The sequence below is a fragment of the Bos grunniens genome, chromosome 4 (genome assembly GCF_055505025.1).
Source record: "Bos grunniens cultivar Pamir isolate PY7600 chromosome 4, Bosgru_T2T1.0, whole genome shotgun sequence".
Taxonomy (NCBI): Eukaryota; Metazoa; Chordata; class Mammalia; order Artiodactyla; family Bovidae; genus Bos; species Bos grunniens.
In genome coordinates this window covers 24,045,887-24,071,684 of record NC_141168.1, presented here as the reverse complement: position 1 = coordinate 24,071,684, position 25,798 = coordinate 24,045,887, and the positions used below count along the sequence as shown (strand labels likewise).

The following is a 25,798-nucleotide window of genomic DNA, read 5'->3' as shown; positions in this document are numbered from 1 at the left end:
ACTTGCCTGGTCAGTGGTTAATACTTTGCCTTCCAATGGACAAGAGCAGGTGCAGTCCCTGGTCAGGGAGCCAAGATCCCACATACCTCGAGGCCAAAAAAACAAATCGTAAAACAGAAGCACTACTATAACAAATTCAATTAAAGACTTAAAAAAAAATGATTCCATCCAAAAAATCTTTTAAAAATAAAATAAAATGCACATAGGCAAAAGGAACCAAAAAGTCATTTATATTCATAAAAGGTAGAGATTGCACAATGGATTATAAAGGCATAGATTTTGGAGTCTGTATGCCAGCTATCATTCTACCTTTCTGAATACAGATCTCTTCAAGGGCAAAACTGCAGCAAAAGCCCTCACCATGCAGGGTTGCTGCAGGGCGCTAGGCATTCGCTGTAAGGTCTGAGCCGCAAAGCACACAGCACACAGTAGCTGCTCATTTTTCCCTCACCTCTGGCTTCTCTCTTTCCTCCCCAGCCCTGACCGAAGTCCCAGTTGTTTTTTCCAACTTAGAAGCAGAACCAGCTCTCACTGACAATTCACCCAGGGGCTGAAAATTCTATTTCATACACCTAAGACTGAAGACAGACCTCAGTCTGGTCTAACAAACCCATTGGCCCTTTCTCACTCACTCTGCCCACCTAAAGTCACCAAGCCCATAAAAGCCCCCCTTTTTTTTTCTCTTCTTTGGTCATCTCACAATGCCTAAAATCTCATCTTGCTCAACAGTAAACCTCAGGAGAAGCTGGCCATGGTGCTGGGAAATTTTAGGAAGGAAACAAAAGTAGACACACAAACATGAGCCTGGCCAATCACGGTTTCCCAACCAGTAAATCATCAAGGTCAATGGTGACTCCCTTTCGGGGGAGGGGACACTGTTCACAGCTGTCACAACTGACCCTCGTGCTGACAGGTTTCCTCCCAGTTCTTCCCACTGGGCTTTGGTAGCTGTTGCACATAGTGGAGGAAACAAAACCTACTTTGCCTTGTAAAATAAAGACAAAGAGGAGCTTTCCAAAAGCCTTTTTTCCCCCCAGAAAAAGCTCTTCTGAAACCAAGGGAAAGCAAACTTACAGATAATGAAACTCCAAATAAAGTCACTGAAACTGATTAAGTCCATGAAAGGCCCCTTTCATTCCAATGTCCAAGAAGGAAAGCCCAAAGCTGTCTTGACCAGTGGAGCTTCCTGGGTTCCAAAACATGGGAGACCATCCTCATGCCGTCTGGCTGGGGTGGGAGGAACTGACTCTGATTGGGAACTATGCCAAAGTCTGGTGGGATTTTCAGTCTTTTTAAACACTTTACTTCTCTCTCTCTCTCTTTTTAATTGGAAGATAATTGCTTTACACTGGTGTGTTGGTTTCTGCCATATAACAACATTGATCAACCATAAGTATACATATATCCCCACTCTCTTGAGCCTCTCTCCCACCCCTTCCCATCCTACCCCTCTAGGGGTGGGTCTCCCATGGGTCCTATCTGGTTCCAAAATGCCTCCCCAAACTTCCACTCTCACACATCTTCCCCAACAGCCTTGCAGCTATATCAGAGCCATCTCTGTGGTAGACAGAATCACTGCCCCTCCAAAGAAAGATGTCCACATCTTACCTCCAGAATTAGAGACTATGTTACTTCACATGGAAAAAGGGATTTGGCAAGTTCCCTGGTGGCTGAGTAGTAAAGAATCTGCCTGCAATGCAGGAGATGTGGGTCCAATCCTTGGGTTGGGAAGATCCCCTGGAGAAGGAAACGGCAACCCATTCCTGTAATCTTGCCTGGAGAATCCCATGCACAGGGGAGCCTGGTGGGCTACAGTCCATGGGGTCACAAAGAGTCAGACTGAGTGACTAACACACAAAGATAAGGACCTGGGAAGATTATCCTGGATTATCTAGGTGGGCCCAATCCAATCCCAGGAATACTTAAGAATAGAGACCCTCTTCCAGCGGTGGTTAGTAGGAGATGCACTCGAGGAAGGGGCAGAGAGATGCCGTGCTGCTGGTTTTGAGCATGGCGGGAGGGGGCCATGAGCCAAGGAAAGTGGGCAAATCACAGGAAACTGGAAAAGATGAGAGAACAGATTCCCCTCTAGAACTTTTGTGAACATGTTAGCCTCTCAGTTGTGTCTAACTCTTTGCGACCCCATGGACGGTAGCCTACCAGGCTCTTCTGTCCATGGGATTTCCCAGGCAAGAATACTGGAGTGGGGTGCCATTCCCTCCTCCAAGGGATCTTCCTGACCCAGGAATCTAACCCAGGTCTCCTGCATTGTAGGTGGACTCTTTGTGAGCTACCAGGAAGGAGTAAAGCTTTGCTGGCACCTTGGTTTCAGCCGAGTGAGCATCTGACCTACAGAACTGTAAGACAGTAAGTTTGTGCTGATTTAAGTCAGTAATTTTCATAATCTATCGCAGCAGTGATAGGAGACACACACTCCACTGCTGGTCCCTGGTAAGGGGTCTGCTGCTGCCTCCCCACGTTCCCTCAGGGCTTGATTCTTCCAAAGGCACTGCCGGCTGAGTCCTCCCAGCAGAGAAGCTCACCTGCCTCCCCTGTTACTTCTGTGGCGCTCTGGCCCAGGTCCTCACCAAAAGAGCAGCCTGTCCTCTTTTTCCATTTCAAACAGCCCTGCTTCCTTAAAGACACTCCCAAGACTTGTTCCTAGGACCCTTCGAGTTCCAAGCTAATTTGTCAGATGAGGGACTGCGGACACGGGGGAAGGTGAGGATGCTCCGGCACCCAGAGGTGGACTTGAAAAATATCCAGCACTGTGCTTGTGATGCAGGACAACTGTCCACAAGCAAGCACAAACACGGAAGAGGCTGGCCCTTTCTTCTGAGTCTGGGTGCACTCTCTAAGCTGGTTGTTATGCTGGCTCTTTCCTAAGTTGAGGTCGTAGGCACAAAAGCTAATCTTAAGAATAGGGAACCCAGGGAAGCTGAAGACAGAAGTGAGAATTGTCGGAGGAGACGGAAGCCCCTCTTGTGGAACAGTGGTGGTGGCAGGAGCCGGGGTACACGTGGGAGTCTCCTCCAGCAGACTACCTCCTGAGCCTGCCAGCGGCCCTGGAACCTGGTTCTGGGCTGTCAGCAAAGACAAATTTAGAACCAATGATTTCATCTTGCAGAACAGCCCCAGGGCCTCAGAGTACTCTGGGAAACATCACTTTGGGAAGTTGGAAAGTGGATGTCACTGCTGGTGCTATCAGGTAGGTGGAGCGCCCAGGGGTCCCTCCCTTGGCTCACCCAGGAGGAGCAGGTGCAGGTGATGGCCAGGGCATGGGAAGAGATGGGACATTGGGTGAGGCCTGGACTGCTGCCACCCTGCTCTCCCCCAGCCCGGAGAGCCCAGGTACTGTGAGCTGGCGCTTTAAGGTGAGTACATATATATACCAACGTTCTTTGCTGTGATGAGCAGTGAGTAGTAACAAATATCCTAACCATGAGCGGGTGGCTCACGTCCCTGTGAAGCCCCGCTCCTGCTTATACCAAGACTTGTTGTGATAGAGTGTTTATAAATGGAGCAGCAGCAGAAGGTGGGGGAGGCCTGGAGCTCATTCCCTCTGCTGTTTACTGCAAATAAGACCAAAGCCCTGCAAAGGGCCAGGTTGGTGATTACTGTCCCTTGCTCCTTGCAGTGAATCAGCAGCAGAGAAGGCGGAGAATTCATCATCAAGTGCAAACCCAAATTTCTGCCGCTGGCCCAGGCCACCTCTCCGTGGCCTCACAGTTGGTTTTTTGGCTTATCTTAACTAGGGACTTTTGCTGGTCAGTTCTCCTGAGGTTTTTCAGTGTGTGTCATGGACAGATTCTCCCTCCAGAGCAAAGAAGCCACAGCGGCAACTCCAACGCTGCTGCCAAAGCCCCAGGAGGGCAGTGGAGGGGGCAGGTTCTTTGAGATGAGGACCCATGGCTCCTGCTTCTGCAGTCAATAGATGGGGCTCCACAGCCCTTCCTGATGAAGGGAGGAATGAAAATTCTAACAGAGTGGACTTAATACATCTCTCATAGAAAGAAATCCATCTCTAACTACCAAATAAACATTGGTACTCCTAGAAGGTAGGACTCCACAGAAAAGAGTGGTCCCCACCCCATCACAGCTAAAGGTGATGGATAGTGATGGAGAATAAAAGCTGTCATATAAGAAAGGCCAGGTTTATATCCCAACCCGCCAGGGGTGAGTTGCATGTCAGTTTCAGTCATATTAGGGAAGATCAACTCCCAGAGAAGAAGGGCTGGGGGTCTGATAAATTCCATACTGGGAAGTGCCAATGGGAGGTAATGAGGGTCTGTCAGAGAAATAAATCAAAACATATTGAGAATTCGGGGTAACCACCAAAATAAAATCTCTTCTGCCAAAGACAGCAGAGACATCATTGTGGCTCAAGGAAGGAAAGTTCTACAAGCAAGTCAGAAAGAAACTGACAGCAGCATCTCTTCATGTAAAGATGTCAGGAAAAACTGCAGGGAGAAACTGTGATACAGAGCAAGAAGCTAGCATTAGGGCTACACACCAGGACCCAGAGGGTAGAGGCAGGGTCAGCTGCAGGAGCAAAGAATCTTTGGGGGGGATCTGACACAGAGCACTCAGCCAACATCCCATGACACACATGATGCGTGCACACACACATCTGTGCACACATACACACACGTATTCACACGCCCCTGCAGCACCGGGAGAAGAAACAAAATTACTTCAGACTGTGAACCATTTATCCTGGAGAGGCAATATGAGATTTTTTTTTTTTTTGGCTGTTCTTTTAATTAAAAGTTAGCTCATAAATCAAAGACCTTGTTTCCAGGCTGCAGGAGGTGGTAGGAAGAATCCCAAGCTTTTCAGAACTGAGTATTGCCCTGTGTCCCCGCTTCCTTCACCCATGGTATGCACCCCGTTACAGCACCTCAAGGCAGTAGCAATCTAAGGAGGAACCAAGGGTGGCTTCCTGAAGTTCTCCCAAAGAGATCTTGAGCGTGTACATGCGCATGCGCACGCGCACACACACACACACACACACACGTAAATCCCACAAGGACTGGTTAGTGCATCTATTTGGAGCCTCTGAGGTTTCCCCTGGGGACTTTCTACCCTCTGCTCTAATACTCTGCCTGGGTTCACATAGGTGTTTACCTCAATGGAGTTTGAAGACTCTCCTTAGAAGTTTACTAAGCACATAAAATCATTTGGTCTTCACCATTGTCTTAATTTTTATTCGTTTCTCCTACTGAATCAAGAAATGTTCTCCAGATGTGAAGACCTTTTATTCTCAGCTTATTCATATGAGAGATGGGGGGTGCATATATTAGCATGCTAGTTGCTCAAAAGGTGAAATATGTATAGTTAAACAATTTGTCCAAAATCAGGAGTGCAGCCAGCAACAAAGTTGAGATTTCCCAGCTGTCGGTTCCACCTCTTCAGACAATCTGCCGGTCTCGGTTTCAACAGTTTAGAAGCATGGGAAACCCCTGACACAGACCTGGACAGACACTTGGGCACAAAGGCTGCGAGGATGCCTAGAAGCGAACATGGGAAGTAGCAGGGTAGCACCCAATGGTGCCTTTCCCCTCTTCTTGCCTTCTTCTGGCTTAAGAGAATAGTTGCCATGCCCACTAAGGAAGTTTATTATTTTTTCATTTTCAAGCTACTCCCCATCAAAGCATCTGAAAGCATTTGTGTACTCTCTCTCACATGTTTGCACATTTTGGGGGGAGAAAAGGGGACAAAGAAAGACGACCTCTTACAAGAAAAGGAATGGAGAGAGAGTTTTGTTTTAGCATCCTTTCTCGAATCTACCCATGATGCCCTGAGCCTCTCTCTCCCTGTGTCCCCTCACCCGACCCAGCTATATCCCTCTAATCTTGCTGTCAAAGAAAGAGTCCAGACAAAAACAAAGGTCATACAAAGCACAAAGTTCCCCTTTCTCCTGTCCCCAGACCCCACTCCCTCAAAAACAATCAAATTTAAAGCAGAGAGATTAAATTATCACTAAGTTAATTATGGGAATCACACTTAGGCTGGCTGTCGGGAAGCGAGGTCAGCAGGCAAGAGGCATTAAAATTAAAGGCAGATGCATGAAGCACTTAAAAAAGCAACTGGGAGAGTCATTACCCCCCCACCCATGAGGAAGCAAGAAACCACTCTGATGTTTGAGGCGCTGTCCATCTGGGCAATAGTCAGAGCCTTTGACAGCTAAATAGCTGCACTCTGTCATCATCTCAAAGCCAAAGTGGGCGAGTCAGAGGTAAACTGATTAGATGGTGTGTTGCTAATTTCCCAGAGAGAATGCGAGGGAGTGGGCTCAGTCCAAGAGGGCAGAGCACAGGAGGACCTGCCCCAGGCTTGAGTGCAAAGAGAAGGGTCTAGAATCTAAAATATGGCACAAACAAACTAATCTTCAGTGCAGAAACAGAATCACAGATGTAGAGAACAGGCGTGTGATTGCCAAGGGGGTGGAGGCGGGGGAGAGGTACGGCCTGGGAGTTTGGGGTTAGTAGATGCAAACTATTACATTAGAATGGATGAACAATGAGGCCCTACTGTACAGCACAGGGAATTATATCCAGTGTCCTGGGACCGATCATAATGAAACAGAATATCAGAAAAAGAATGCATATATATGCATAGCTAAGCCACTGTGCTGTACAGCAGAAATTATTTCAACATTGTAAATCTACTATACTTCAATTTTTTTTTTTTAAGAGACGGGTCTGGCTCCTAAGTGTGCATGCATGGGTACACATCAGCATGCATGAGTGCACACAGGTATGCATGGAATTAGGTACATGTGCACGTTTATGGCATGAATGTGTGTGTGTGTGTGTGGCAGAGGGTCCACAGTATTTCGTATCCACCTGAAAATCGAAGGTGAAGAGCTTAGAAAGGATCAAAGGGCTCCTTCTAGCACATCTGCAACAGGGCAACTCCCTATAAGCTTTCTTTGATTTCCAAGACTCACCCAGTGGCTGCCACCAGCTCAGCCGTGAAAATACATATCATTTAATTATTCCAAGTGCCATCCAGTTATGGATGTTCAAGGACTCCTCAGGCATCGTCAATATGATGTAAGTTTAAGACATGTCAGCCAAAAAATTTGCTATCCACAGAATGAGTTCGAAGGCTGAAAAAAATCAGTGTTTTTCAAACCAGTCTGCAGGATTGCTTCCTCCATGCAGGATTCCAGCTCTGCCATTTCCAAAGAGGAGGAGATGGTGGGGAAGCCTGACAGGGAACCTGGCCCTGAGTCAGTAGCCAGCTTTGGAACTAGAATTCCCAAATTAGGTTCCTTGCCTGGAGGATGAATTTCAAGGGCCAGTGGTCCTGACTGTCCAGAGTGAATTTTTTTAGAATTCATAGTCAAAAAACAAGAGGACAGAGGGGAGATGGGGGAATTTGTCAGTGGGTGGAGTAAATTACATGGGGAAAATTAATTTGGAAGATTCCATTTAATTGTAGTTACGAGAAATGATTTAATAAATTTGGATAATTTAATTATTCCAAGAGACATCCATTGAGCACAGTCTAATCTTTGTATTTAAGTAGAAAAGTGCCCTCACTCTTAAGGAAAACTGGATGCAGGGAAATACAAACAACTATAGCCCTCACTAATGGAAGGGACTGAGTGATTCTCATTTCAGTTTCAGAAGAAGCAAGTCACCAGAAAACAAGCTGATAGAGCTTTTGGTTTTTAAAAATCTCCAACACTCTTTCTGAGCTTGATGTCATAAAACCAGCCACATCCTGTATTTTTCATACATCTTCTCCAATATTAAGTAAGAAGATACCTTGTGCTCTTTAATTCAAGAAACACCCAGCATATTACAGACAGGTCAAGTAGAGATGTCCTGACTCAAGGTAATGTTCACAATAATAATTCTTATAGTAAACTGTACTATTGACAGAATATCCTCTGTCCCTCCCTCCAGAAACATATATGCACCTGGCCTCTTCCCGTGGTGAGAGTAGAGTCTCCATACCATTCCCTTTGGTGTAGCCTATAAAATGTGAGGGGCAATGATATGTGCCACATCCAAGCCACAGCATTAACATCCGAGAGGGATCTGGGCATGTCTTTAGCCTCTGTCCGAAAGAAGTGACCCAGAGCATAGCTGCAGCCAAACCAGGGTGCACATGAGCATGAGCTGGAGACAAGTTTATGCTGTTGTGGCAGTCACTTAAAACGGGGGTTATTTGTTACTGAGCCATAGCTTAGCCTAAACTAGCTGATACACACACACACACACACACACACACACACACACACACAGCTACTATAAGACCCCAAGCCCCAAGAGTCAATCTCAAAATATGTTTTTTATTTAGCATTTCAGGAAAGTGCTGTGCTGGACACCCACATCTAACTAGGAAAGGTTTAGACATGCTGGGGGAGATGTTTAGAAGTCTGATCGAGAAGTAAAAAAACAAACAAACCAAAAAAACTATTTTTTAATGCAAAGAAAATGAACAAATTCCTCTTGGGAAAAATTCTAAGATTTTGAAACTATTGCCTATGATTTCTGGGTAATAAAACTGGGAGTGAATAAAAACTCAACTTAGTAAAATAAATATGTTCAGAGGCTATTAATTTTAGGAAAGTGTTCTTCAGTTTAGAAAAGGACTCATTGGTTCCTTTGATGAACTCCTATCTCTTAAGCCCATGATCTTTCCATCAGTGAAGAGGCCCAGAGCCTCACTGAGGCAATGGAGCAGTCAGTCAAGTTGTCCTTGACCCTGCCCAGCTCTGGAGGAGACCAGTTCCCCAGCCGCCACAGGGGCACTTAAGGCCAACAGCGTGGTTCAGCTCTACGAGGCCTCAGATGATCCTGCCTGATAAACTTCATGGGATTTAAGAAAGATGGATTCTGTGAGTGATATTTAAAACGTAATTTCCTCTCCCAAGCCTGGTATATCTGGGGGAAGGCCCAGAAGAGCTTTAATCATAAAGATTAAATAAGACATTCTTATTGTATGCTCATCTAAAGCATTTAAAATATGGCTTTAGGTACACACAACTTTTCAAAAAGCCGGTGCCCCTATCATGAGAAATCGCTGTAAAGGGATTCTGTTTCTGGTAGAAAAGCATGGATAAATGCTGTGCTCTTAGGATGAAATAGAGAGAATTGAATGATCACAGCAGGGAAGGCTGGCAAGTTAGCCGAAGGACCAAGGTAGAGAATTCATCCACTTACAGATCTTTAAGAATGAACCAAAGGTATCTAACCATCTTCACTGTTTTCAGAAACCACAAAGCGTGTGAGATACTCATGTGATATTAGGTATAATCCTTCCTGAAGCAACACTTGGCATCTGGGATTCCTGCTGGGAAGACCTGAGAAGCATCAGGATTTGATGTGACTTGTGGATGCAGTGATGAGAGTAGGTCATAAGCCGGCCTCAGCATCGTTCTGGCCCCTCAAGTCCAACCAGCCACTGAGGTCACACCCAAGTTCAGCTCCCCCGTCCCCAGCACACTCTCAATCTGGTGGGAGATATGAGTAGTTAAGCAGAAAGACAATCCAATTCCCTGGCAAGACTCTCTTCCTGTGTGCCTTCCCTTCCACCCTTCTTGGTCCCAAAACCTCTGGAGCCTTCAGGGTGGGGTATGGTGAGGGAGGAACCTTCTGGAAGGGGGCTCAAAGCAGAAAAATTGGGTTGAGGGGAGGCACTGGGGATGCCAGAGAGTGGCCCCAAGGAAGAGAGAGCCAGTGGAGGGGGAGGAGCCCTGAGCCAACACCCACTGCTGATGGACCCACTCTTTGGCCCGCTTTTCCTAAAGAGACTCACAGGGGCACCAACAGGGCAATGCAGGTCAAGTGAATCAACCATCCAATCACAGTGTCCCTCGAGCCACTAAATCTATGAAGAAATCGTGGAGCCAGAGCTGCCTCGGGACTTGCTACCCCACTGTCGTCCTGGGTAATCAGTCAAGATAACATCTGCGAATGGATTTCCCCTATGTAAAGTGTACAAGCCGCACAATGACAAGCAGAGGCCAAGAGCTGAGAGAGTAAACGTGGGGCGAGCAGGTCCAGGACAGAGAAAGGCCATGAGGCTTGGGTGGAGGGGACCGGCATTTAGGAGGAAAAAGAAGGCTGGATGGACTGGTGGAGGGAGAGGCTAAAAGGACCAGGGGGTCTAAGGAGACGGTATAATTAGGTCCCCAGTTGCAGGGGGCTTGCCAAGAAGTTATGGGATACGACCCAGTCACGGGACCTTGGTTGACCAATAACAGGGAAAGGAATCAGGAACCACTGAACACAGTCCCGGGGGCTGTTGGGAGAGAGAATTCTGTGACAATCCCCAAGACAAACACCCCAAGTGAGTCCTGGGTGGCGGGTCAGTGGTGAGTGGAAAAGCGCAGCTTGTTTCCCAGAAAGCCTCCGGCCCCTCCCCAGGACCACCACCCGCTCTACTGTGCAATGCACTCCAGCATAATTCCCCCTCAAAGGAGGCTGTTCTTGGAGGGAGGTTTGTGATGCGAGAGCTGCTGCAGGGGTGGGAAGCCCACCATTTCTTAGGTGGGAGCTCCTTCCTTGGTATTTCAATTTAGCTGGGATCCTGGAGACTCATAACGTGAGGGCCCAGGCAGTGTTCAGGGCTGAAGGGTTGAGCTGGAGGACCTGTGTCCTTGGAGAGGCTGGACCTCTGACATGCAGGTGGGTGACAGGCAGTGGGGGCCACAGAAGCTTGGACAAGATCTATAGTTTTTCAAGTAGGAGAGTGAGAGAACTGGAGCTGTTTTAGATAGATGAGTCTGGCACAATCTACAGGAAATTAAAGTGGGGGGGTGCCTTGAGATGGGGAATTCAGTTACAACCGTCCACACTTGACCACTGGGGCCCTGAGCCAGGGCAGAGACAGAGGGAAGGAAAGGAAAGTAGGAAGGTTCTGGCCAACAGGTATGCTGGCCAGAGGCAGGAGGTAAGATTTACCCACAGGCCGAGAACGTAGCCACAGGTAGAGTCCATGACTTGCCTGTATCAGCGAGGGCAGACCTTAGATCAAATTGCATGCCCTCTAGTGAGTTACTCAAGCCCTCTCCTCCTGTGTAGAAGGGAGGTTGTAGTCTTTACCTAAAAGGAAAGGCTGAGGATGCCATGAGATGATCAATGTACACAACACAAGGGAAGCACCTAGAACAGTGCCTGCTGCCTACGAGGTGTTCAAAGCACGGTGGTCCCCTTCCCATCCTCTTTCCTGCCAAGCGCAATCCACAGGAAAATGACCCCTTCCTAAAAGCGAGGTCAAAGATGAGCACACGTCCTTCTACTCCACCATCATGGTTCAGTTGGTAAAGAATCCACCAACTATACGGGAGACCTGGGTTTGATCCCTGAGTGGAGAAGATCCCCTGGAGGAGGGCGTGGCAACCCCCTCCAGTATCCTTGCCCAGAGAATCCCCAGGGACAGAGGAGCCTGGGGGGCTACAGTCCATTGGGTCTCAAAGAGTCAGACACGACTGAGCAACTTTCTTTTTGCTTCCTTCACTTTAAAAGCTAGGTGATCCCCCAAAGAGGCCAGAGTCAGGGGGCAAGGATTCTCCGTGGAATCAGAGCTCTCATCAGTTACTGACATGAAAGATAAGTCTCGCTTATCCACCATCACAAATTACTACCCTTTCCATAAGATAAGCTGGGTCCCCAGGGACGCCTCCCCAAGCTCCCAGACCACCCACCCACTCAAGACGATGTGCTGCCCTCTGGCCCTTCGAGTGTAGCAGGCCAGTTCGCCCCTTGTTGTCCATCCTTTGGGTTCTCTCCTATGTCAATCAAAGTCTGTGGGAGCCCAAAGTCAGGATTCAGTGCTGGCGCCATGATGGTTCCTGAGTAAGGCTGTGCTTCTTCCTATACCACTAAAAGTCAACTTGAACTTTAAAAGTACTGGTTCAGGGGTCCTTGATGATTTAGAAACAGTCATCATGTGGCAGGCAGCCTCTAAGTGACCTTAAGGACCTAAGGTGACCTTAAGGACCCCTGCCTCCTTATCCATACCATTGTGGAAGCCCCTCCCCTGAGTGTAGGCTGGACCATGTGACTGGCTTCTAATAACAGGATGCCACAAAAGTCATCTCTGAAGTTAGGTTTCAGAAAATCTGGCTGTCATCGTGCTCGCCGCCTCTTGTTGGCTCCCTCTCTCAGCTGCCCTGTTGTGTGAGTGGCCATCATGGGGACCACGTGGCCAGGGGCCGAGGTTTCCAGTGAGGACCTGAGGCCTTGCACTGCCAAGTGCATGATCTTAGAAGAGGATCCTCCCCAACTCCGGCCTTGAGCTGGAGACGATGGATGCTCCAGACAACACTTTGATTATAGTCCTCTGAGCCAGAGGACTTAGCTAAGCCAGACCTGGATTCCTGCCCCATAAACTCTGGGAGATAAATTTGTTTAAGCCTCTGTGTTGGGGTCATTTGTCACACAGCAGTCCATAATCAATACATCTGTGTCCCCTGGGGGTGGGATAGAAGGCATGGAGTGAATGTGGGAGATGTGAGGAGTTGTTTAGAAGTCACCAGGAATGCCTCTATGAGAAACCAAAGCTGCTGGAAGAAGCACCATGACAGCACCAGGAAGCATGGAATTCATGGGAAGTCACTCGAGAACAAGTAGGAACTATAAGCAGACCATACCCCCCAATCAGAGCTTCCACGGATGGACTCTAAGTCAATTTGGCTACACTGCCTTCCCCATCCCTGGTCCTATCCTGGCTTGGAGCCTCCACCAGGATCACCATCCAGATTCTATCCTCTTCCCGTCCAAAACTGATCAGCTATGAGCCCAGTAGTGAGGGGACCATTGACGGCTAGGTGCCCCACCTCCTCCTCTTGCCTCCTGCCTCCTCCCTTTTCCTCTGGAACATCATGCCTTTCATCCTTTCCCATCTTTGTTGTCTTGGTTACATGGCCAGACTCCTGATATGCCGCTAGTTTTCATTTTAATGATATGTTCTTGTAAAGCACAATATTTTACTTCAATTGCATGTGTCACTGGATAAATTCCTCCAGCGTGCCTGGCATTTGAGCATCAGCTGACTGAGCACGCTCTATGATTTGGGGTGTTTCTGCAGCACTTTCTTTAATTTTAATGTCTGTGCTTTAATTTATAATCAGGATCATTCTACACAAATGTAGATATATATATATATATATACACACATATGATTCAAAAAAATGGCACACATGTATCAATAAATCTTGAATTGGCAAAGCTCATTTAAAATCATCTCCTTAAGTCATGTGCACTAGCAATGATCATTTGGAAAAAAGAACGACAAATGCTTCCAGGGTAGTATTTTCTGGGAAGCTCAAAGTGTGTTTAAAGAGGACACCAGGAGGAGAACAAGTCTAAGCCCCAGCTCTTGGGGTCCAACTGCCTTGAGAGGGGCTGCAGCAGACGCACCGTTGAGAGGACACCACTCTAACCCCACTTGGGTCAGCACTGGTGACCGCTTGGGATCCCCGCCCAGAGACCTGCAGGACAGAGGGTGAGCCTCAGGGCTGAGTAGTGAAAAGTAGGGAAGGATAAGAAAATAGCACAAGTGGGAACACATTTACACAAAAAGGATGGTTGAGTGAGGGCTTGATGTTGTTCAGGAATATAAGATATGCCCAAGAGGATGGTTCAGATGCTAAGAATTCACCTGCAATGCAGGAGACCTGGGTCAGGAAGATCCCCTGGAGAAGGAAATGACAACCCACCCTAGTATTCTTGCCTGGAGAATTCCATGGACAGAGGAGTCTGGCGGGCTATAGTCCATGGGGTCACAAAGAGTCGGGCAGAACTGAGCGACCAACACACACACACAAGAGGCTACTGCCAGCTGAGCTGGTTGCCACATCTCCCAGGTACAACGTGAACAAAAAGGCCTACAGCCCAGCTGAGGAGACTGAAACGAAGAGGGAGGAGGGCCACAAGGAGTGGACGGAAGGGCACGAGGCAAGGCTGGTTTGAAGGCCAGTCCCAGGACCCCCAGGCTTGAATGACCAGCCATCTCTCTGTCCCTCCTTAGACATGAAGTCAGAGAAAGGAGGGTCCCTGGAACATCTGTTGCACTCTTCTGTTTGCAGCATCTCAGCCTCAGCATCCCCCTCACTCAACCCATAGGTTAAGATCTACGTGGGCCTAATACTCGCAAAACCAGGGGTGGGAAATGCAAAAACAGCACGACAACAATGACAACAAAAAGCCAAAACTCTGATGCACTCTTCTCATTATGGAAATTGTCTGGCATTGATACTTCAACATTTCTTTTTCCCTTCTGCTTGAGTGACTACCCACAAGCAAAGCCTCTCTGGTTTGAAAAACTAACAGAGGATGAGATGGTTGGATGGCATCACTGACTCAATGGATGAGTTTAAGCAAACTCTGGGAGATGGTGAAGGACAGGGAAGCCAGCATGCTGCAGTCCATGGGGCCGCAAAGAGCTGGACACAACTGAGAGACCGAACGACAACAACAACATAACAGAGGGAATGACTAAACCTTATATCTGGCACACTCAGGTTCTGCTCTGATCACAGGGCAAGCTGGAGTTTCAACTGTCTCCACTGAATTTTGTGATGCCTCCAGTCATCTAGAGAGCTTTCCATGACATGAGTTTCTTTTTAGTTAACTTATTGTTGTTATTATTATTGTTTTTATTTTGTTATTATCGTTGTTGTTATTAGTTATTATCAATTGATTTTTTGATAAATTTCCAGGTGAATATTAAAGAGTTCTCAGATACACTGAGGAAGTTGCAAGGCAGGGGCTGCACACCTCTGATCTGGTGTTGCCCTGTGACTCGAGCACTGCAGAAACACCCACACAGGCAGCAGCTGTTTCTGAGAGCTTATGTTCAGAATGACACAGCCTCAGGCGAGTCTCCCTCCACCTCTGCTAGTTGCCCTTCTGGATCTGTGTTCAGGGCCTAAGGAACACAGGCAAATCAATTCCAAACAGGCTCAGACAGAAAAAGGCAGATACGTATGATATCATTTATGTGTGAAATCTAAAAAATCTGATACAAATGAATTTATATACGAAACAGACTCATAGACATAGAAAACAAATATATGGTTACCAAAGGGGAAAGAGAGGGAGGAATAAATTAGTTTGGGATTAACATATATACATTATTATATATGAAATAGATATAAAATAGGTTACCAACAAGGACTTACTATATAGCACAGGGAACTCTACTCAATATTTTGTAATAACTTGCAAGGGAAAAGAATTTGAAAAAGAAAAGCTAGATATGTATAACAGAACCACTTTACTGTACACCTAAAACTAACACAATATTATAAATCCACTATATGTCAATAAAATAAAAAGTAAAAAAAAAAAAAACAAAATTCAAACAGGCTCACAAAAAAAATGTAGGAAGACTGAATTAAGCTGCATGACAATTCCCAAGAAGAATGACTTTATGTTCTCTACTCCTGTGACTCTCCATGCTGACACACACCCACACAAGAGAGGCTGTGTGTGTGTGCATGCACACACACACACACACACACACACACACATCCGACTACAAGCCAACAGCAAGGCCAGCCAGGGTTCTGCTTACCCCACATTCTCCCAGTGCTCCGCCCCTTGGTGTGTGCAGTTCAACCTAACAAAACACCCAGGAAAGATGCAATCACAAAATGAAAGGAGCAATCACACCTCAAGTGAAAGTTTATGATGTTCTGGTTCACGATGAACATTAGTCTCTCCCACTAATGTCAGGCAGTAATTCACTGCTGAACAGCAGCCATAAAATATGATCACTTAGTGGTAAAAATGCAAGAGACAGAGAAATCGGAGCTGGAATATTTAAGCAAAGAGATCTTGTCCTCCAAGGCAACACTGACCTCATTTCCCCAACTTGGGTCAAAGGTTTTCAGATTTATATGGACACCTTAAAGCAAATCAGAATGGTGCTGGCCTTAAGAGTTTAACCTGTAGTTGAAACTGTAACAGCCCATAACTTATTCCTAAATTTCTAGGCACCTCCTGATGACTGGAGCATTTATGTGCCAATGCCAGCCATAACACACACACACACACAGAGATCAGAAAAAATAAAAGACATCCAAATTGGTACTTTCCTCACCTCCTTTCCCCCTGCCTCATGTGATGTGTGCACTAAAGGAGTAAAATTACGGTCATCAGAGACAAGGTTGCCAATGATGGGGACCCATACCTTTCAAACAAAATGGAAAGTCAGTAATTTTCAGGGCAGCCCATGGATAGCTGCCACAGACTAGCTCCTGAACTCCTGAAACTCACAGCAAAGTCCCTTACTCTTAGCAAACCCCCTAACCCTCTCCCGCCCAGCCTTCCCACCTTGAGTCCCTTGTCATATCGCAAAGAACGCTGCAAGGCCCTTGATTCACGCGGGAGATTATTACAGGGCTCAGAGAAGCTGGCTCTGTAATTACGGCGGCTGTATGATTTCTATTATCCTGAGCCCCCAGTTTCAGTAGCTCACAAAACTTCCCACTAAATCCTCCTGCAGCCCCACAGCTTTCCACGGCTGGGTCTCTGCCCAAAGAGTGAATGGGGTCCTGATAACCTCTGGGAAAAGCAGGACAGAGTTATGACAGGGGAAGGGGAGTGGTGCTCAGTGAGCCAGAGTGGTGGGGAATTCTATTGTTTAGAAAAAAATAAATAAATGGGCCAGTTTCGCTTTTTATTATTTCAAACAACAGACGCGGCGGCCCAGCTTTCCTTTCCCTATTCAGACTGTCCCCCAGGGCCGGCTGAGTCTGCAGGAGTGTAGCTGGGCTTCAGCAAAACTATTAAAAAGGCCACCACTCTGAGCTCGTGGAGCAGAAAGTTTGGCTGCCCCCATGGCCTGGCTTTCCCCCAGGAGGGCCACTGGCTCATTCCCCTACACATGACTCTCTGGCCCTACTTCTCAAATGTTTATGCTTCACCAGTGCCACTACAGTCCTGGAAATTAAATGTAATGTCCCAGGTGACTGAAAGAGAACCTCGCCCCCACCCCCTGCTCCAAAGTAAAAGATGAGAAATGCCAGTCCACGGTTTATAAAGCCCTAAAGCCCCCGGTCAGGTGTGGCCTGTCATGGCCAGCCTGGCTGACCTCGGGGCACACTTCAAGGCAAGGCTCTGCTCACAGCCTGCCCCACAATGGATGTATGTGTGCACTTAGCTTGCCCGGGGTCCTGGAGGTGTCCTCAGCCCCCACTCACAGAGACGGGCCTCGCTCTGACCCCCAGCAGGGGACCGGCTCCCACAGGTGAGAGAGTCAGCCCCCATCAGCCTCTGACCACCCTCTGACCAAGAGCACACGTTTATTTGCAAGTCAACCAACTTAGGTTTACGATGCAGCCATGGCCAGGAAACATCTCCCCCCGCCCCCCAAGAGAAAATAACTTTCTGTTCTGTTGTTTGCAGTGAATTCTCAATGTTTATATCACAGACACCATATACCCACCAGCTCAGACAATAGCAAAAAAAAAAAAAAAAAATTCTATAGGGTCTACTTGGTCTGGCCAGCAAGTGAAAAGATCCTCTGGCCCCTGGTAGGAAGTTGAGGGGGTTGGAACCTTCCAGAACATTGAAAAAAGTCACCTCTCCCTTCCACTGAGATGGGCTTAGTAGAGACAAGACCTAAAGCACTCCCAGTTCCTTCACTTACTTATTTACCCTTTGCTGCTGCTAAGTCGCTTCAGTCGTGTCCGACTCTGTGCAACCCCTCAACAGTGCTTATTTAACCATCAGAGCAAGCAAAGCAGGTCAACAGACATTTCACTGTGTGACTTGTATATGGGAATGACTTTGGTATTTAGAATCCACTTTGCCAGCAAATCGAACTCGTTGAATCCTCATGAAGAATGAAATCACCTGAGCAACCAACAGAGACATCTTTTCCCGAAGTCCCTGCTCTAAAGCTCGTGGACTTCCCCCTCCTTGGCTTATACGGAGGCTTATCAGACATAATTTCAGCAAGTTTGGTTATCTGATTTCCCAGCTCACTGAAAGCTGAAGCTGCAGCTCAGGGAGGAGGCAGGGTGCTGATGTGGACCAGGCAGCATCTGGAAGGGATAAGTGACAAGGTGCCCTAGAGGAAGAGCTGGGAAGGCCGCAACGATCAGACACAACACGCCTGCACTTCCCAGCATCCTCCCTGGGCGTCCATGAGCCCTGTCCACTGTGTGAGTAGTAATCACAACGAGAAGGCCAAGGCAGCAAGGAAATATTCAGTTGCGTTTAACATAGTCTTCGCAGAAAGGCAGGTGACTAGGAAATATCATTCTTCAAGCTGTAAGGACAAAGGTTAAATGAATCTGTTCATTGACATAGAAGGCAGGACACTACAATGAGGAGGGTGATCCCAACGCGTGGTGGGCTGCCTGCATCACTCTCACTGCGTGCCATGGCATTTCACCAACATACGCTTTCTCTTCCAGCCGCTAGCCATGTAACTGCTCCACACACATCCCCAACCCACACACACTCTGCTCCCTGCCTCTCCCCCTCCACACTCCCACCCTCCAGCCCCACCACCTGTTCCACAAAGATGCACAATCTGAAGAGAGAAAAACAATGGCTGGAATGGGCTGTCACACCATAGAACAGGGTAACAGGCACAATCTCGAGATTTGCAGACAGCATTTCCCCTTGACCATCAAGCTCATACCGACAAACACAGCAAAGAGAAAAGCAGGCATCAAAACTCGGTCTCAGATAAGGCACCGCTGCTTCATCCATCTGAACCACACGATGTCCAGAAAATTCCAGGGGAAGCCTAATTAAAACAAGCAGGATCTCCGCATGGCATCATCAGTATTTCCCAGGAGAAAGCGTGAAGTATGATTATCGGCCAATAGAAAACAGGACCTACTGCCTTGAGTTTTAGAAAGGCTTTGGTCCAAGCAAGAAGGGCACTCTGGGGGACCAGTGCCAACCCACTAAGATGAGATCCCAAGCCAAGGCAGGTGACAGAGTACTTCTGCATAGATGGGGACATGAAACACAGCGGATAAGCCATGGTCACCCAGTACCACTGAAGTCAGCAAGCTTCTGGAGAACGAGGAGGAAAGCTCATGTCCCCGGATCACACGGTTCAACTCCACCTGAAGGCATTTCTGTGCTCCCACAGCATCCATGGTTTCCTTGTCCCACGATCTGGCTCTTAGCCCCAATAGCAATTCCAGTGGGTACTATATACTTTCCTCCATCTGTTCCCTAAATGGATTCCAGATGGATGCACAAACCAGAAAGGCTGAAGAGGGAGGAACAGGCACATCCCTTGCCCCTGTCCATCCTTCCCAACCATCCATGCCTAATAAGGGTCTTGCCTTAGGGCATAAGCCCACATTGGACAGAGCACACCATTTAGACTAGGAGCCTGGAGACGCACACCTCTCAGGAGCACACCAGCCCACAGAAGAGGTGGAGCCACACACTCACCCAGTGTGAGTCCCACAACAATCCTCATGTGAAGGCAGAGAAGGGACAAGAATACCACTGTCGACCTCAAAACAGCAAGACACCTTCTTGGTGCAAACCTGTATCACTCACCAACCAGGCCCGGGGTAGTAAGAGAACACAAGCCAACATTCATCCTGCTGGGGACAGGCTGTCCATACAATCACCAAAATGACTACCCCTTGTCCTACCTTCTTCAGCTTGCCACTTTTGGTGCCCACGAAGGCCAGAGAGTGATTCTTGTAGACGTAAGCGATGACAGAAGTCATGCGGTCCCTGTCCTCTGTGAAGACGGGGATGCCACGCACCATCTCTGACACGCCCAGGGGGGCGTTCATATCCAGGCCACAGAAGTTGTCATCAATGGTTAAGAGCTGAAAAGGAACAGGGAGAAGAATTAGAAGCAAGCAGCTGGGCAACTCTCGGAGGTACTGAGTCAGGAAACTCTGGAGCTAGCAGAGTCCTTAGAAATGAATCACCTGGTATAAATCTCTGCTTTATCACATGAAAAACTCAGCTCCAAAGAAACTAGGTTGCCTGTCAACAGTCATCTAGGTAGATTGCAGAAAGTCACATGGCAGAAAGTCACAGATCCCTGGAGTCTTCTTTCTACCATACTCTGCAGCCTCTCTGCCCCACCTCCAACTGCTCCAGGTACCATCTTGACAGCCCATCATCACCATGACTTGGGAAGGTACTGGCCACCACTCACGCGAATGGGACCCAGACATCCCTGATAAGGAGTGAGTGGGGCAAGGTCTCCATATCTACACACTTACTGTTGAGCAGACACACAGATCAGGACACAAAGGCGTGGAACAGAAAAATAGGAATGTTAATACGTGTACGCCAACACCATGGCAGAGACGTGTATGGACAACTGGTTGGGGAAAGGAGCAATGGGAGGAGTGGAAAGTTTGTGGCTGAATTCAGTCGGGCCACAGGTGCCTCCCTATGTCCCATCTCAGCCTCCTTTTTCTTTCACAGCATAGTGAAGAAGGGCAGCCCTGACACTGTCAGACTCTCACCAGCATTTCCCAAAATGCCTTCCATGGAACACAAGTCCCACAGGATTTTCCATCATAAACGGGTTCCTTGGGCAAAGGATTTTGGGCAATGTCCTGAAACCCAGTGCATTCTAACATCATTTAAGATATTTCTAATTGTTACAAAAAAAGGTCTGAAAAGTCTTTTTAGGAAGAAATAGCTTTAAAATTCTCTCAGCATTTTTTCCAAACAATTTATTTCCTAAACCATTTTTTCACAGGAACACCTCTTAGCATCCCTTAAAGAGGACATTCCCGGGATTCCCAGGTACCCTGTGGGACACAGGGACCCAACTCTGGCTTCTGATTCCAAGACAATTTCAGGAGTCAGGAACCAACAAGTAAAGCCATTTCTGCACCCTACCCTACCCGCAGTGTTTTAGCTGAGTCTCTCCCTGTTTTATTCCAGCCTCCCAGATCCCCATGTTAGCAGAGGGTCACAGCTAGGGAGTCCTCCTAGGGAGTGGCGAAGACCTTGACAGTGGCTGCTGAGGGGCCTCCAGTGCCCCCCCACTGAGCAGCTTAGGGGTTGGCACAGACCTCCCTGAGGCTCAAAGATCCTACAATGGACTTCCCCCTTTTTCTCAGAAGAACTGTCTCTCCTAAGAGTCATTCCATCTCTCTATGCTTTGATTTTCCACTCTATAAAAATGAAGGAAACAAACCCTGCTTTTTGATGGGCATCCATAAAGCCTATAGAGCTCATGCCTGTAAACGCCTTTGGACTTTTCGGAGAAAGCAGGGAAATAAAATACAAGGTGTCATTTTTTTAAAAGCTCCAGTCCAGCCAAAGGAAGAGGCTTCTGGAGAACCAGCAGGCAGGCTCTTGCCAGCAGAGCCACGTCAAAGTGGCCAACTCCAATCTTTCCAGGGATTCAGGGGCCCTCAGCTCCCTCCCAGCAGTGGGGGGCAGGGGTGACAGGCAATGTCTGTGTGCCGAGCATCTCGACCTCCCTCTTATTGTGGTGGGGGCAGCCAGGGCAGGGAGGGAGCACTTACAGCCTCGTGCAGAGCAGACATCCACCCCACATCCTGCCTTTGGCCTCTCTCGCATCATCTAATCCAACAGCCCAGACCAAACACAACCCCTACCTCGCTCAGTCGTGTCCAACTCTTTGCAACCCCATGGACTGTAGCCCACCAGGCTTCTCTGTCTATAGTAAGAATACTGGAGTGGGTTGCCATTGCTTTCTCCAGGGGATCTTCCCGACCCAGGGATCAAACCCAGGTCTTCTGCATCACAGGTGGATTCTTTACTGTCTGAGCCACCAGGGAAGCCTCTACTACCTCCACTCCCTCCAAAAACAACTGCAGGAGTCAAAGGCAGGAGGAAGCTTTCAAGGTCCAGTTTGATGTTTATGGTTCTTTCCTAAAATGAGGAACTAGGGAAGGGAGAGACAGTTAGGGTGGAGAGTAAAAGAGATGGAGAGGAAACAGGAAGGACAAAGCCCAGATAAAGGACAGACAATGTCTTCTCCCTGGTAGACATAACCACGGTGACTGCCAAGCATTCAGAGGGCAGCTTAGGGATCTTCATGGCCTTGCACATTCCTGCCTCTGGTCCTGTCCTCACCCTGGACTTTCTCAGCCCTAAACTGTGCTACCAGGATGTCTGCCATTAGCCAAAGGATCTCACCCACTACTACCATTTTCCAAGTGGATAAGGCTGAAGGACTGTCCACTCTCCACAAGGGGAAACTGAGGCAGGGAACAAGGCTGTCCATGTTTCCCACCACCTTGACCTGACACGACTCAGGTTGTTCAGCCCCCAGGACTGCAATTCTGAGTTTTAAGTAACTAGATACCTTTCTTCTTCACTGGGCAGAACATGAGATGAAAAACATCCACCTACAAAAACAAAAGTGTGTATTCAGCCAATGGCTGCATTAAATCCTTGCTTGCTCAGAGGCAGAAAGTCAGGGACCCACAAGTGTTTACCATGGCAGCATCTTGCACTGCAAAAGCCCTGGTGAGGAATGTTTTCATGGTGGGGGGGCATGAGAACAGCTCAGCCTGGTGTCCTGGCAGCCAGGACTCCACCAGTTTCAGCTCAAGTCAGCTCCCTGTGAGACCCACACAGGGGGCAGATTCCGGGCTCCTCACCTAGACCTGCAGGTACATCCCCAAATTGCTGACCTCATGGTATTGTCATCAGGCTCAAATGAAGCAAAGGCCTCAACTGGGGCTCCTACCGTGGCCCTAGGATTCTGGAGACAAAGATAGCTTCCCACTCAGACTCCCCTGTGTCTTGGTTTCTCCCATCTGAGCGGAGCCCTAGCTGAAAAAGGGTGATGGAGATGCTGGGCCAGGAGCCTGGACCAGACACCAGCCTGGGTGTGCATGGAAGCTGAGGTCCCCAACTGTGGCATAGGGTGGGGGCGGGGTCTTACTCTTCGCTTCCTCCAGCCGAGGTTGATAAGGGAAGGATTTTTAACAGTGAAGGAGTGGGAGAAAACACAAGACTTGGGCTCACATGGCAGCTGAGCAGCTTCCCAAGCATACACCTTGGCACAGCCTCCTCCTACTCTCTGGGCCTACCATTCCTTGACAGTAAAAAGCAAGACTGGCTCATCCTGAGACCAAGGTGACACAACAGGTGTGAAGGCACTGGCTAAATGGGAGCCCTCAAGGTACAGTGTTTCTTCGGGTTCATTTTCCTGATGGAAATCCTGCTCAGAACAGCCTTCGGGGGCGGGGGGGGAAGGGTGCAGCAGGGAGTGGCCCTTGCGTGCCCCCGGCCAGAGCATAGCTCTCTGAGGACACCACCCTCAGAGTCTGAGCCAAAGCATCAGAGTAATTGCAGCATGGGAGGAGAGGAACAGAGGGAGGGTCCCACAGGGCCTGCAGACCCTGGGGGGCTGGGGTGTAGGGAGCAGATGCCAGGACCTGTGGAAGGGAAGCCTAATTGGCGAACACCTTCGACAAGCAAAGGCTGGAGTGGATTCCTGAGCACCTTGGGCAACAGGAAAGGAGAGTGTGTGCTCCTCCAGCCCTGGCCGAGCCCTCCCCTGGGCCCCATTAACAGCAAGATTAGAGCTGGAGCCAGAGGAGCCAGGAAGGGGCTGGACTCTGTGGTAATCAGGAGCTGGGCGCGCCTGCAGGCCCTGTCCCCTGCCAGTCCACAAATACCCACGAATGAGCTCTGGCCACCTCTCCAGGGCTTATTCATTAGACAGCAGCTTCATTCTTACCAGGGAAAAGATTAGGGTCTGCTGCATGGGAATGTATGCAGTGGGCACCCTGTGAACAGACCCCAAAGCCTCGGACAGGGCCATAGCCTCTGGGATTCCTCTGGCCCGTTATGAAGATGCTGCTGCTGCTGCTAAGTCACTTCAGTCATGTCCGACTCTGCGACCCCATAGATGGCAGCCCACCAGGCTCCCCCGTCCCTGGGATTCTCTAGGCAAGAACACTGGAGTGGGTTGCCATTTCCTTCTCCAACGCATGAAAGTGAAAAGTGAAAGTGAAGTCGCTCAGTCGTGCCGGACTCTTAGCGACCCCATGGACTGCAGCCCACCAGGCTCCTCCATCCATGGGATTTTCCAGCAAGAGTACTGGAGTGGGGTGCCATTGCCTTCTCCCATTATGAAGATACCAGATCTGTTTTGCACAGATGTCCTCATGGGGTGCCTGACTTGTAAAGTGAGACTGGTGATCCACTGGATTCTGGGGGCTGGCCATGAGCTCAAGGATGGCACCGTATTTTAGGCATGTTTGTACCCTTAGCTCGGAGAAGGCAATGGCACCCCACTCCAGTACTCTTGCCTGGAAAATCCCATGGATGGAGGAGCCTGGTAGGCTGCAGTCCATGACGTCACTAAGAGTCGGACACGACTGAGCGACTTCACTTTCACTTTTCACTTTCATGCATTGGAGAAGGAAATGGCAACCCACTCCAGTGTTCTTGCCTGGAGAATCCCAGGGACGGGGGAGCCTGGTGGGTTGCCGTCTATGGGGTCGCACAGAGTCGGACACGACTGAAGCGACTTAGCAGCAGCAGCAGCAGCAGCAGCAGTACCCTTAGCTCTGTTCCTAGTTCATAATAGGTTAAGACATATACATTAAATGGAAAATGCATGGATGAATTGATGGATGACTAAATAAAGACCTGAGTCTCAAAATAGCTAACACTATTTTGGAACTAGAGCCAGAAAGCCTAGGTTAGAATCCCAGCTCCACCACTTAGTGCTGTGTGACCTTGGGCAAGTTGTTTAACTTCTGTGTGCCCCAGGTTTTCATGGGTAGTATAGGGATAACAATAATAATAAAAGCATATACTTCCCAGTACTGTAGAGAGGACTCAATGGCTAATTCACGTAGAACAATGTCTGGCCCTTAGTAAGTGCTAGGAGAGTGTCGGGCTTCCCTGGTGGCTCAGTGGTAAAGAATCCACCTGCCAGTGCAAGCGACCTGAGTTCGATTCCCGGGTTGAGAAGACCCCCTGGAGAAGGAAATGGCAACCCAGTCCAGTATTCTTGCCTGAAAAATCCCAAAGACAGAGGGGCCTGGTGGGCTGCAACACATGGGGTCTCACAAGAGTGGGATACAACTCAGCAACTGAACAGCAAAAACAAACAAGAGAGTGGTTAGCTCTGGTTCCTGTTGGTTATCCTTGTGTGTTGTGTGAAAGCCCCTCAGTCGTGTCCGAGTCTTTGTGACCCCATGGATTATATAGTTTATGGAATTCTCCAAGCCAGAATACTGAAGTGGGAAGTCTTTCCCTTCTCCAGGGGATCTTCCCAGCCCAGGGATTGACTCCAGGTCATCCATAGACAATTCAAATAACCTTTGTGAGTCTTAGATCTTTGGGGAAATTCATGATACCTGTCTCAGAGAGGTGTGATCAAGATTAAAGGCGCTCAGGTTATCAAGATGAAAGAGCAAAGGTGGTTCTTCCTAAAGATCTATCAAGGCCAATGAGGCTGAATAAAGGAGAAATAGTCTTAGGTCCAGAAGAGTTAGGGCTGGGTGTGTGTGTTAGTCCGACTCTTTGAGATCTGAGAGAATCTTGCCCGGAGAATCCCATGGACTGTAGCCCGCCAGGTTCCTCTGTCCATGGAATTCTCCAGGCAAGAATACTGGAGTGGTGTGCCATTCCCTTCTCCAGGGGATCTTTCCAACCCAGGATCAAACCAGGGTCTCCTGCATTGCAGGCAGATTCTTTACCATCTGAGCCACCAAGGAAGCCCTGGTTAGAGTTAGGGCCGCTCCTTAGAAATGCAAATTCTGGTCAGCCCCACCCCAGATCTACTGAATCAGAAAGTCTGGAGCTGGGGCTCAGAGATCTGTATCTTAACCCCTTCCAGATGATTTAGTAAGAAGCACCATCCCAGGTCA

General features: G+C 48.4%; 1 protein-coding gene across 2 annotated transcripts in view; it reads right to left on the bottom strand.

Annotated features, from left to right (window-relative positions):
- The window catches only part of PLXNA4 (plexin A4), a 480,156-nt gene that overhangs the window by 366,135 nt on the left and 88,223 nt on the right, over positions 1-25,798 (bottom strand). For both annotated transcript variants that reach the window (XM_086395591.1, XM_086395590.1), the window contains exon 3: positions 19,607-19,789. In XM_086395591.1, coding sequence (XP_086251717.1) covers positions 19,607-19,789 — 183 coding nt within the window. The remainder of the gene's footprint in view (positions 1-19,606; positions 19,790-25,798) is intronic.